Source organism: Symphalangus syndactylus, chromosome 7 (genome assembly GCF_028878055.3).
Source record: "Symphalangus syndactylus isolate Jambi chromosome 7, NHGRI_mSymSyn1-v2.1_pri, whole genome shotgun sequence".
Lineage (NCBI taxonomy): Eukaryota > Metazoa > Chordata > Mammalia > Primates > Hylobatidae > Symphalangus > Symphalangus syndactylus.
Window position 1 is genome coordinate 139,336,345 of NC_072429.2, and position 13,988 is coordinate 139,350,332.

Here is a 13,988-nt window from a genome sequence, read left to right on the forward strand (position 1 = left end):
CCTATTATGGTTCCTGAGATGAAGAACAAATGAGGGCGTTTGGAACGGAAAAGGCTTTGTGGAATTTCACTCAACTACGCAATAAACTGGGGAGTATCTCTTAAGCTTCATCCCCAGTTCTCCTAGCTTCAAGCCAGGAGAGCCACCCCCAGCCCCTCTTACACACCATGTGGCTCCAGACCCGGGAGCAGGGAAAGGAGGAAGGATTCAGGTTCCAGAACTCTTCCAAAAAAGAAGAGTTCAAATGGATGGATCTCCTTCCTTCCCTCCGAGGCCCTTCTCCCTCCCAAGCCTCCACTGCAAAATCCTCCATGCTAGTCATTCTGCATTTTTCTTTTCTACTCTAAACCTTATCTTTATTTTTTTTCCTAGTTATCCCAACTGGACTGATTTTCAACAGATGTCACATAATTTAAAATTAAAGAAAGGGTTTATAGAGGTTGTCCATGTATACTAGTACCTGAAGAGAAACAGAGATTGGAAGGAAAAATACACTAATATTCTTCTGCTCAGGCATTAGGACATGTGAAAACCAATGCATATAATCGACAAGCCTTTGCTGAGACCCACTAGAGGCCTGGTGTGGCATCATTGCTAATGAACATGCAGTCTAGTCTATTTACCAACCATGAAGAAGCAAAGGCGCAACTGGTTATCTTTCTCACTAAAATCATGTATAAGGTGGGACAAGCAGTTTTATAATTACTATGCCAGAAAGGGTAGGCTTCATTCCTCCCCTTTCCACACACATAATGTACATGTAATCTGTGTTATATTAAATATCGGTTATCACAGATGATCAGAAAAAGGAGCTATTTATACTTGCTTAAATACCAACAATGAAGTCAGAAATCTATCAATTGTATATACTGTTTCATGACACAAGAAAAAACTAACATAGGGACTTGATTGTATGGAAATGCCATTTTTCCTTCAAAACTCTTAAAACAGTTTCTATTGACGTGAGAGTAAAAGTCATCACAAATTTTTCCCACATATTTTTGGTTAAATTTACATATTTTAATGTATATTACAAAGAGATTTAAAATGAAATCATGAAAAAGTTATTTTTTTTTGAGACAGGGTCTTGCTCTGTTGCCCAGGCTGGAGTGCAGTGGCTTGATCACAGCTCACTGCAGCCTCAATCTCCCAGGCTCAGGTGATCCTCCCACCTCAGCCTCACTGGTAGCTGAGACAGCAGGTGTGCACCACCACACCCGGCTAATTTTTTTGTATATTTTGTAGAGGCGGGGTTTTGCCATGTTGCCCAGGCTGGTCTGGAACTCCTGAGCTCAAGTGATCCTCCTACCTCAGCCTCCCAAAGTGCTGCAATTACAGGCATGAGCCATTGCACTCAACCTCTTTTTTTTTTTTTTTTTTGTTAATTCTTTCCTCCCATCCAAATTTTCATGGCCAGTATGATTAATATATTATTCCTCAGAAATTCTAAAATAATTTGTTCAAGTTAAAAAAAAAACAGATTGGAGTTTTGATGTGGCTTTCAATATGTTTTATTCTGGGAGGTTATGTGTAGTGGCTTAGGCCTGTAATCCCAGCATCTCAGGAGGCCATGGTGGGAGGATTGCTTGAGGCCAGGAGTTCCAGACCGGCCTGGGCAACATGGACAGACCCCGTCACTACAAAAATAAAAATAAAAAATTAGCCAGGCGCGGTGGCGTGCACCTGTAGTTACAGCTACTTGGTCATCTGAGTGAGGCCAAGTGAGGTAGGAGGATGAGGGTGGGAGGATTGGTTGAGTCAAGGATTTTGAGGTTACAGTGAGCTGTGATCATGCTACTGCACTCCAGACTGGGCAACAGAGCAAGACCCTGTCTCAAAAAAAAAAAAAAAATGGGTGGGTGCAGTGGCTCACGCCTGTAACCCCAGCACTTTGGGAGGCCCGAAGCAGGCAGATTGCTTGAGCCAGAAGTTCAAGACAAGCCTGGGCAACATGGTAAAACCCCATCTCTACAAAAAATACAAAAAAAATAGCTGGGTATGGTGTTGCACACCTGTAGTCCCAGCACACAGGAAGGCAGAGGTGGGAGGATCCCCTGAACCTGGGAGATAAAGACTGCAATGAACCGTGATCACATCACTGCACTCCAGCCTGGGCAACAGAACAAAACCCTGTCTCAAAAAAAAAAAAAAAAAAAGAAAGAAAGAAAGAAACACTCTTAGATAGCAAGTAAACTACTAAAATAGATAAAATATGGTGCTGAAGAAAAGAAAGATTCATAGAAAGGAATGAAAAGTTAATATGTGAAAGTATTTAGTACAGGTAAGAATCCAAATCAAAAAGAAAAAAATATGAATTCAATACACTGTGGTGCGACAATGAGGTAATGACCTGGAAAAAATAAATTGTATTCTTATGTCATAATACACACAAAATAAATTACAGATAATTAGATAATTATAAAAATATTTTAAATGCTAATAACAGTGAATACAAATATATGTTTGCATAGATTATCTCAGCTTATCTTAACTACAGCTCTATGAGATGATGGGTACTGTTATCATCCTCATTTTAGAGATTAAAAAACTAAGGAAAAGAGTTTTATTCTATCGTTAAGAAAGTACTTCTAAGCAGGCCAGGTGCAGTGGCCAACACCTGTAATCTCAGAACTTTGGGAGGCCAAGCCGAGCAGATCACTTGAGGTCAGGAGTTCGAGACCAGCCTGGCCAACATGGTGAAGCTCTGAGTCTACTAAAAATATAAAAAATTAGCCGGGCATGGTGGCTCACACCTGTAGTCCCGCTACTCAGGAGGCTGAGACAGGAGAATTGCTTGAATCCAGGAGGCGGAGGTTGCGGTGAGCCCAGATCATGCTACTACACTCCAGCCTGGGCAACAGAGAGAGACTCTGTCTCCAAAAAAAAAAAGATATTTCTAAGCATAATGCCAAACTCCTGGCCTCAAGTGACCCGCCCACCTCAGCCTCCCAAAGTGCTGGGATTACAGGCATGAGCCACTGCACTCAGCTGTATTGGCAAATATTTTTCAAAAATAATAGCTAGTGTTTGTTTATGGAGGAGTAAATTGTTAATAACCTTTTTGGAGGACAATACAGGAATATATATAACACTTTAAGAAAAGTATACTTATTTTTTTTGAGACAGAGTCTCACTCTGTAGCCTAAGCTGGAGTGCAGTGGTGTGATCTTGGCACAACTTCCGCCTCCAGGGCTCAAGTGATTCTTGAGCCTCAGCCTCCCGAGTAGCTGGAACTACAGGTGCACACCACCACATCTGGCTAATTTTTTGTATTTTAGTAGAGACAGGGTTTCACCATGTTGCCTGGGATGGTCTCAAACTCCTGAGCTCAGGCAATCCACCTACATCAGCCTCCCAAAGTGCTGGAATTACTGTCGGGCATGAGCCACTGTGCCGGACCAAAAAAAACATATACTCTTTAACTCAAGTCAACTTCTAGGAATTGTTCCCTTAAAAAAAATCAATCCAAAAAGATGTATGCATAGGGGCATTTATCAGAGAACTGTTTACAATAGGGGGAAGAAAAAATGGAAATAAATAATAATCAGTAACAGGATTGGTGAAATAAATAATTCTACATCTTTTCACTCTCTATTAGAGGAGGAATTTGGAGAGTAACTTGAACACAACCTATGATAAATGTTAATATCATATCCAGGATAAATTTCTAGAAAAATTGAACCTAAAGGAATGATGATACAAGAACACAAGAATATAGGGGCAAAAATGTTCAGTAACGCATTTTTTCTAATTCACAGTGAAAAAGTGAGAAAGCCTAAGTATCCATCCACAAGAGAATAATTAAGCAAATTAAGGCAAGCTGTGAAATCTGTAAGAGCAGGCATTTCATCTCATTCTAGGTGCTGTTTATGAGCATGTCTCACAAAATGTCTTGATGAATACATGACTACATTCACATTTTGGATTTCCACACTCTCTGAAAGAAGCAAGCAGGATTTTAGAAAACCTTTCCACATGCTCTGAAAGAAGCAAGCAGGTCTGGAGGCGAGAGTACACCTGTGGTCTATGATATACTGCTGACTGGGTAAAGCAAGTGCAGAATAACATAGTATGATCCCATTTTCATAAATAAGATGTGCATGTGTCTGTGAGCATGCATGTGTACGTGTGTGTGCGCGTGTGTACGTCCGTGTGTGTGAGCATGTGTGTGTACGCGTGAGTGTGAGCATGCATGTGTACGTGGATGTGTGCGTGTGTACGTCCGTGTGTGTGTACATGCATGCGTGTGTACCTGCATGTGTGTGAGCATGTGTGTGCACGCGAGTGTGAGCATGTGTGTGTACGTGCATGTGTGCACATGTGTGAGCGTGCGTGTACGTGCATGTGTGTGAGCATGTGTGTACGTGTGTACATGCATGTGTGTGCGTGTGTAATGCATGCGTGTGTACGTGTTTGTGAGCATGTGTGTATGCACAAGTGTGAGCATGCGTGTGTATGTGCGTGTGTGAGCATGTGTGTGTACGCGCGAGTGAGCATGTACGTGCATGTGTGCACGTGTCTGCACGTGTGCGAGCATGTGTGTACGTGCATGTGTGTGCGTGTGTGTGAGCATGCGTGTGTACGTGCATGTGTGTGTGTGTGTCATAGGCATAAAGGTCATGGAGGCTATGGACCAAGTTGTTGATAATCAATAAACCAAGTTCTTAGTAAGAGTAGAGGAGGTAGAGGACTTTCATTTTTTACTTGATGCCACTCTTCGGCACAACTTTTCTTTTTCAGTGTTTTAGTAAGTACATTTGGAATGCGAAATTGTTTTCAATCCAAACTAAAAGGAAGGTGCCTCCATAAGATGGAATGCGCTACAGGTCACTGAAAATTATGCCATGGAAGATTTCAACAGCATACAAAATACAGACTATGCCAAATAAAAAAAATGGGTCACTACACAGTACATAAGTATGCTCCATTTCTTATAATATAAATAATGTGCAGTGATGAAAGAACTAGAAAATAGATATAAAATATTAACAATCATTATCTGTGAGTACGGGGGCCATGGTAGCCTTTTTTCTCCCTTTTCCAAATTTATTATACTAAACCTACACTGTTTTGAATCAGAAAAAGAAAACATTTTAGGCATATAGTATTATGCATTAGAGAGCAAGACATGAATACTTACAGAAATAAATAATTAACAGACACTGCAGCATTACACAATGTAAAATGGGAACTTCTGATTAAAACAACACAACTGTGTAAAAAATTCACAAAGCCATAAAATCACCTTGCTGTAATAGGAAATTGCCTCTTTATACTTGTCGATTATGTCTTCAGGGCTGAGGCAGTTCTTAGCACGTCCGATCTCAGTACTGGTGTCAGGATTGATGCCATTGGTGGTGAGGGCACCTGCAAACCGACAGGAAGAAAAGAAATAATCTTTTGCTTTTTCTGTATTATTTCTTTGTTAAAGAGGAGCATGAATAAGATAAAACTTAAATATGCCCTACTGAAATTTAAATAATGTAAGTGTTCAGTCTTCACAGCTTATATGCTTCCTATATAGCCTTGCTATCAAAACATTGTATTAAATGTTACCTAACTCAAAATAAGTTTTCCTCCCTTTTGAAATTTTTTATTGAAGGACATGAAATGCATTACATAAAAGTAACATATTTACAGTAACTAGCTCAATTGTCTTGAAGGCAATGGTGAAGTCAGCACGCATTCTCTCACAGCTTGAAGCTCTTCATGTTAGCAAGAAACCACCCCGCATCCTCAAAGGAGATCAACTACGCAAAAGCATTTTCTGAACCACACAGCATTAAAAAAAAAAAATTATAAATGATAGTATGCTTTCTATGCCTGTCATTTTCTATTTCTGACCAACTCCTATCAATAAGCAGAAGCATCTGATTCCCCAGCCACCAAACCCACATGGGCAAGCATTTTGGAGCAACTTCCATTTAAAGAATATAACCAACTAAACAGAGAACTCTGGCAGAAAAAAAATAAATATAAAATATTCATTGACTTCACAGAACACTCAAAAAATATTCTCCTAAATCTCAATAGCTGGAAAAGCTGGGCTTCTGTGAAACCACTGGTTTAGCTTACAGGGAGTGAGCAGCTCCCACAAATCCTGTTTCCCCTGCACCGCTGGGAAGCTCAGGGACGAGCTTGCCACCATCTGTATAACCTCACGAGGCCAAAGACATGCATCTCACCCTGCCCTCATCGCCCGTGCAGCTCGCTTCTTACCCTTGTTTTCTAATCTTGGTCTAGCTTTTTCATCTGCTTATTGTTTGTTCTCTAATTCTATAAGCTGCCTCAAAAGGTTTTTTGGAACAAGACAGAAGAATAAACAGATAAGTGGAGAGATGGATGGACAAATGGACGGAGAACTCTAAGAAAAGGGGAACGAAGTACTTCATGTGCAAAATCCTCTTCTGGTGAGGGATGAAAGAACTGTAACAGAACTGTGAAGAGGCAGGTGGTTTAGGACTTTGTTTCCTGCTGATTTTGTGAAAACCACAGCAAGAGACAAGAGGGAAGAACTATAAATAATAATAGAAAAGGGCATGCTCAGAAAAATATATCTCAAATACACACTTTTTAAAGAATAGATCCAAATCGGCAAGACCCGGTGACATAAACTGTGGGTACAGAATTGAGAACTCCATCCCCCAGGCAGCAGGGGGCATTCACACAGGTTGTTATAATGCCATCGGGGCAAAAGCGACATTTTTTCACACTCAGCGGAAACAGGACCTACGTCAGGAACATCCACACGTGTCATCATCTACGGCAACTCTATGAGAGTATTCTTAGTGTACCCCATCTCTGCAGGGGAGGAGACAAGATCCTAGAGAGGTTAAATCTCCTTACCAGTTCTCACAATTACAGAGCTGGTGACCCCAAGTAGGAGGCCATCTTAGGCCTATGTTCTTAACCACAGAAGTGTGGTGCTTTGTGTGCTTTTCATGCTTATAATACATTTGTTTCTAGCATAAGTTAATATTTAACAAGTGACAAGGAGTCTTGATTTATTTCATTAGCTCTAATGAATTATCTTTACATTGTTGAGTTTTACTCTTTTTTTCCCTTGGAGAAACGGTCGGCGGGGGTGGTCAGAATGAGGTGGTTTTTCATTCTTCATATGGTATCTCATCTCTTCTCTGAGGAGTAAATGATCAAAGCATAAGAGGGAAATCCCCCATGGAGAAGGAACAAGTGCTCCCTCCATCTTTTAAAGAAAGGGCATCTCCAGTCATGAGGGCTAATTTGATCAACTTAATTTCTTTTCTTTTTTTTTTTTTTTTTTTTGAGACAGAGTCTCTGTCACCCAGGCTGGAGTGCAGTGGTGCTGGAGTGCAGTGGCACAATCTCAGCTCGCTACAATCCCCCTCCCCGCTATAATCAAGTGATTCTCCTGCCTCAGTCTCCCAAGTAGCTGGGATTACAGGCACCCACCAGCAAGCCCCACTAATTTTTGTATTTTTAGTAGAGATGGGGTTTCACCATGTTGGCCAAGCTGATCTTGAACTCCTGACCTCAAGTGATCTGTCCAACTCGACCTCCCAAAGTGCTGGAATTACAGGTGTGAGCCACCGCGCCCAGCTGAGAAACTTAATTTCAATATCAAGGCTAGAGGAAAAATTTCTATGTGGAGCAACGAAGAAAAATATAAACCATAGGAAAATAACAAGAGCATCGCTCCCAAGAGAGCTTAGTGGGTCAGACCAATTTAATTTCATTCAACAAAAGAATAATAAGTTCTAGAAACACTAGTAAGCCATAGATTTGATCTTTCTTGACATCTTAAAGTTGTGACAGCCCGTATGAGATATCATCATGAACTAGTGAACCAGAGCCATCAAGACCCATAGCCTGTAGATTACAGGCAGGAAAATCAATGGCACAGGAGGCTAAGACCTAGATGGGAGGAAAGACAAAGAAAGGGCATGGATGAGAACAAGTCATGGGGAGGGGGGAAGACTGAAAAAGGCACCACCACAAAGGTTCTCAAGTATCAGCCCAACAATGGTTTCATCGTTCACTAAAGAGACAGGTACTGAGCTGCTACCATGCACAAGACTGTATACAAGGCACAAAACTGGAAACCCAGACATACACATAAGATAAAGCAAAAAAAAAGAAGGAAGACAGCAGAGATGGATGCCGCCAAAGAAAGAAAGGCAAACCTTTCCCTCCTAGAGAGAAGAACAAAAACGGCTTAGATATACCAAGAACCAATGGGGCAATAATTTCAGCAATGGCTAACAGGCTAGCAGCAGCCTGGGTCACTGACATCTGCTGTCCAACTACAAAACAAAAACCCTGCTACGTGGGCACTGCGGGCTTCATTTTGCAGAGGAATGGCAGGAAGACAAGGCATCCATAAGCCACAGTGTGGGATCGAGTCCTCCAGCACCATGACACAGCACCTGGAATCGCCGGGGCCAAGATGGACTTTCTAATAATGGTCTGGGACACCTGGGTGGCCATTTGAAAAAAAAAAAAAAAAAAATCAAACCCACACCTCACAGGAGACACAAGAGTAAACTCCAAATGGATCTGAGATCTGAATGTAAAACAGAAAACCATAGTTCAAAAAACACGGGTAAATTCCTCTAAAACCTGGACAAAGGAAAAGGCTATCACACAAACCTAAATGCAATAAAAGACCAATATATTCAACCACATAAAAATGCAGCAAAATTACTATAAACAAAGCAAAACATAAATGATAATCTGATATAAAAATATATGCAACATATATTACAAAGGGCTAATATTCCACATACATCAAGGTCACAAAAGTTGAAAAAGAAAAACACAACTAAAAATCCAACAGAAAAAAAAATGGCCAGAAGATTTGGGCAGATAATTCATAAAAGGAAAACATAAAAATGACCCTTAAGCATTTAAAAAGATACTCAACTTCATTAATGGTAAGAGATGCCCTTTCTCACGTATCTAGTTGGCAAAAATGTTACAAGCCTGACAACACATAGTGTTGGTGAATCTATGGAGAAAACACTCGCGTGCACTGCTACAGTGAGTGCGAATGATGCGGCCTTTATGAAGACGACTTTGGCAGAATCTAGTAACACGACATTTATGTTTACTTTTTAACCCAGTAATTCCACTTCTAGGAATTTACACTGAAGACGCACTTTCAACAGTACAGAAACACACCTATGCAGTGTGATTTGCTGATATGCTATCTCTAACTCCCAAACACTGGAAACAATCAAACATCCACATGTAGAAGAGTGGTAAAATAAAACGCAGTATCTGCACACTTAGTGTGCCACGCAGCTGTTAAAGTGGATGAGGAAGATCTCCATAAGCTGATACGGACTGATCTCCAGGATACATTAGCAACCAAAACAAAACAAAAAACACCAAGTACAAAAGAATATATGTAATATCTCACCTTTTGCACAAGAAAAAGAATTAAGAACATCAATGTGTTTATTTAAAAATAAAAAGAAGAAGAAAAGGCCACGAACAAATGATATTAGTTACCTATAAAGGTAGGGAAACGAGGTGGAAAGAATAGGAGAGGCACCGGGCGCGGTGGGTCATGCCTATAACCCCAGCACTTTGGGAGGCCAAGGAAGGCTCCTGGGTTGAGCCCAGGAGTTCAAGACTAGCCTGAGCAATGTGGCAAAATCCCATCTCCACAAAAAACACAAAAAAATTAGCCAGGCATGGTGGCACGTGCCTATGATTCGCAGCTACTTAGGAGGCTGAGGCAGGAGGACTGCTTGAGCCCAGAAGGCCAAGGCTACAGTGAGCTGTGATCATGCCACTGCACTCCAGCCTGGGCGAGAGCATGAGACCTTGTCTCCAAAAAAAAAAAAAAAAAAATACGAGAGGAAGTGGCACTTCTCTGGGTAACCCTTTTTATATAGTTTTGATTTTTTGAGCGATATTAACATTTTATGTAGATTTGGCCAGGCACGATGGCTCACGCCTGTAAGCCCTGCCCTTTAGGAGGCTGAGACAGACGGATCGCCTGAGGCCAGGAGTTCAAGACCAGCCTGGCCAACACGGTAAAACCCCATCTCTATTAAAAATACAAAAATTAGCCAGACATGGTGGCATGCACCTGTAGTCCCAACTACTCAGGAGGCTGAGGCACAAGAATTGCTTCAACCCGGGAAGCAGAGATTGCAGTGAGCCAAGATCATGCCACTGCACTCCAGCCTGGGCAACAGAGCAAGACTCTATCTCAAAAAAACAACAACAAAAAAAAAAGGCCGGGCGCAGTAGCTCACGCCTGTAATCCCAGCACTTTGGAAGCCCGAGGCGGGCGGATCACGAGGTCAGGAGATCAAAACCATCCCGGCTAATATGGTGAAACTCCATCTCTACTAAAAATACAAAAAATTAGCCAGGCGTGGTGGCGGGCGCCTGTGGTCCCAGCTACTCGGGAGGCTGAGGCAGGAGAATGGCGTGAACCCGGGAGGCAGAGCTTGCAGTGAGCCGAGACTGCACCACTGCACTCCAGCCTGGGCTTCAGAGCGAGACTGTCTCAAAAAAAAAAAAAAAATTATATAGATTTAGAAATATAAAACAGCAACTCAAAGAACTGTAAAAATTAAAAAAGGAAAAAAAGATTTTAAAAATCAGCAAAGATGGGGAAACTCATTAATGATATATAAACAGAAATAATTACATTTCAAATAACATAATCACGCTGACAGGAAGCATTAAAGGACAAATCCAAGTAACCTCTGACTGCAGCACCTTGTGTTTATCTTTGGTATCATGACCAAAAGAACCACAACCAATCCTTGAACTCTAATTCTAGGTAGGGGTTTGTTTTTACAGTAACATCAGTTACATGTTGCAGGACTAAGAAAACAAGGAACTATATTGATATCCTTGGGAGTCCTGGTGGAGAAGGAAGATGTGAAAATGAAACAGGGAGAGAACAGAAAGAAGCCTGGGATTTGGGTCTGTCATTAGAAGTCAGTATGAACTTGACATAACAATAGAACTTCTCAAAGGGCCTAGAATCAATGAACCTCGGTAGCAATGAGCATGCTTAGTGACCAGACCCTGGTTTCGAAATACCACTCTCCAACAAAAGAAGCTAAAACTCCTTAGAAAAATGTCCGATTCCAGAGCTGAGACAGGGAAAGTACAAAATGAACCTAAAATATCTATTTTTTTGAGATGGAGTCTCATTCCTGTCGCCCAGGCTGGAGTGCAATGGCGAAATCTTGGCTCACTGCAACCTCCGCCTCCGGGGTTCAGGCAATTCTCCTGCCTCAGCCTGCCAAGTAGCTGGGATTACAGGCACCCACCACCACGCCCAGCTAATTTTTGTATTTTTAGTAGAGACGGGCTTTTGCCATGTTGGCCAGGCTGGTCTTGAACTCCTGACCTCAGGTGATCCGCCTGCCTCAGACTCCCAAAGTGCTGGGATTACAGGTATAAGCCACCGCACCTGGCCTGAACCTAAAATATCTTGAGCCTGAAAGCAAACATATGTTCAATAACTGATTGAGGAACATGTCAAAAGGTTTTAAGAATTGCCTTGAAGAGCTTCCATTGGCCAAATCTAGCCAATGAGCTATAAAATAAAGAATAATTGCAATGGATTAGAACCCACTAAAAAAATAATGATCCATAAGTCCATAACAATAGATGGATGGATGGAAGGAAAGGAGAAAAGAAAAAAAAAAAGCTCCTCCTTATAGTAAAATGCGAATAAACATATAAGGAATGATGAAGCAAGAAAATCGCCATTTGGCAGCCAGCACAGTAATAACTGACTCAGGTGAAACTCTTCACTGAATGCCAGAACCAGTGGGTGAAAGTGTGATGACAAACAAGATGTATACAGTCTCAAACTGTTTCCCACAAATTACTTATTATTTACATCGAGAAAAATAGTAACTTTACAGTGGAAAACTCCATCGGACTCCACTTGAACCAATTATCAAAGTTATCCTCACCAGTAATGGGACAAATGAACCTCATGTGCCTCTGATTTAATGCATGATGGATCACTTACTTGACCCCTCCCTCTGCCCTGCCAAAATGCAAAACCTCATAATCACAAAGCAACTTCAGGCAAACACAAAGTGAGAACATTCCACAAAATAAATGGCCTGCATTCTTCAGAAACATCAATTATCATGAAAAACGAAGATAGGCTGAGACAATACTAAGTACCATAGACACTAAATGCCGTGTGTGATCCTGGACAGGATCCCACATCAGGAAATAGAACTGCTGTACTGGAACAGCTGGTGGCATGCAAATAAGGTCTGGGGGGTAGATAAAGGTATTGAATGCATCAACGTTAAATTCTCTGATTTTAATCACTGTACTGTTTATGTGAATGACCTTGTCCTTACGAAATGCACACTGAGGTACTCAGGACAAGGCATCAGGTCTGCAACTCACTGTCAAATCGCTCAAAAAAAACTTTGTATACGCACAGAGATCAAATAATAAAGCAAATGGTAACAACTGGCAAATACGGGTGAAGAGTACATCAGAATTATCTTTACCACTCTTGTATAAGATTTATAAGTTTTAAATTATTTCAAAATCAACAGTTGAAAAAAATTAGAATTATGGTCAACAAATTAAGCTACAAAACGGTTCTATTATATTAAAAACAGGATGCATTTCATAAAGACAAGAGCACTAAAACATATACAATTGGGAATATAAATAAAATGAAAATGGAGAAGATACATTACAAATTAAGGTCATAGGCCGTGATCCACTGGTCTTTGTGTCTGGGAAAGGAGAGGAAAAAGGAAAGGAAAGGACACAGGCCATGAACGGAATGAGTCATTTTCTCACTGACACTCACAACACTTGCTAAGTGCCTCTTCTGTGCCAGGTGCTGAGCTGGGCACGGGGAATACATTGCCACAGCAGTGTGTGCAATAATTAAAAAGTCACCACCTGGGTCGGGCACGGTGGCTCACGTCTGTAATCCCAGCACTTTGGGAGGCCGGGCAGGTAGATCACCTGAGGTCAGGAGTTCAAGACCAGCCTGGCCAACATGGTGAAACCCCATCTCTACTAAAAATACAAAAATTAGCCAGGCATGGTAGCGGGCACCTGTAATCCCAGCTACTCAGGAGGCTGAGGCAGGAGAATCGCTTGAACCCGGGAAGCAGAGGTTGCAGTGAGCTGAGACCACGCATTGCACTCCAGCCTGGGCAACAAGAGCGAGACTCTGTCTCAAAAAAAATAATAATAAATAAATAAATAATCATCATCTGGACACCATGATGAAAGGAACATAAGCGTCAGGCCAGCCTTGGCTTTACTGACAGCTGCCAGACACCTACTGAAGAACCAAGTCTTGAAGGAAGGTCTGATTCTTTTTCTTCCCCAGGAATATAAAAATTCTAGAATAAGACTGGAGATACATCATCAAAAGAATTAAAGGGAAATTGACCCAAGAAGAAATATGAAGAAGTTGTGGTTTTTAAGCAAGCTGAAAGAAGATAAAGGAAGCATGACCAAAAAATATTCTACAGTAGAAATTTTTTAAAAATTAAAAGAAGGCCAGGAGCAGTGATTTACACCTAAAATCCCAGCACTTTGGGAGGCTAAGGCGGGAAGATCACTTGAGCCTAGGAGTTCGAGACCAGCATGGGCAACATAGTGAGGTCCTGACTCTACAAAAAATCTAAAAATTAACCAGGCATGGTGTCATGGCCCTGTAGTCCCAGCTACTTTAGAGGCTGAGGTGGGAGGATTGCTTGAGCCTGGGAGGTTGAGGCTGCAGTGCGCCATGATCATGCCACTGCACTCCAGCCTGGGTGACAGAGAGAGACCCTGTCTCAAAATAAATAAATAAATAAACAAATACATAACTGAAATCATATAAATGTGTTCTCCAACCACAACAGAATTATTTTTTATAACAGAATTATTTTAGATATCAACAACAGAATGAAATTTGGGGAATTCACAAATACTTGGAAATCAAATAGCACACACCTAAATAACCAATGGGTCAAAGAAGAAATCACAAG

General features: G+C 41.3%; 1 protein-coding gene across 9 annotated transcripts in view; it reads right to left on the bottom strand.

Moving 5' to 3' along the window:
* The window catches only part of TRAPPC9 (trafficking protein particle complex subunit 9), a 729,895-nt gene that overhangs the window by 671,140 nt on the left and 44,767 nt on the right, over window positions 1-13,988 (bottom strand). For all 9 annotated transcript variants that reach the window (XM_063643571.1, XM_055287357.2, XM_063643573.1 and 6 more), the window contains one exon: window positions 5,246-5,367. In XM_063643571.1, coding sequence (XP_063499641.1) covers window positions 5,246-5,367 — 122 coding nt within the window. The remainder of the gene's footprint in view (window positions 1-5,245; window positions 5,368-13,988) is intronic.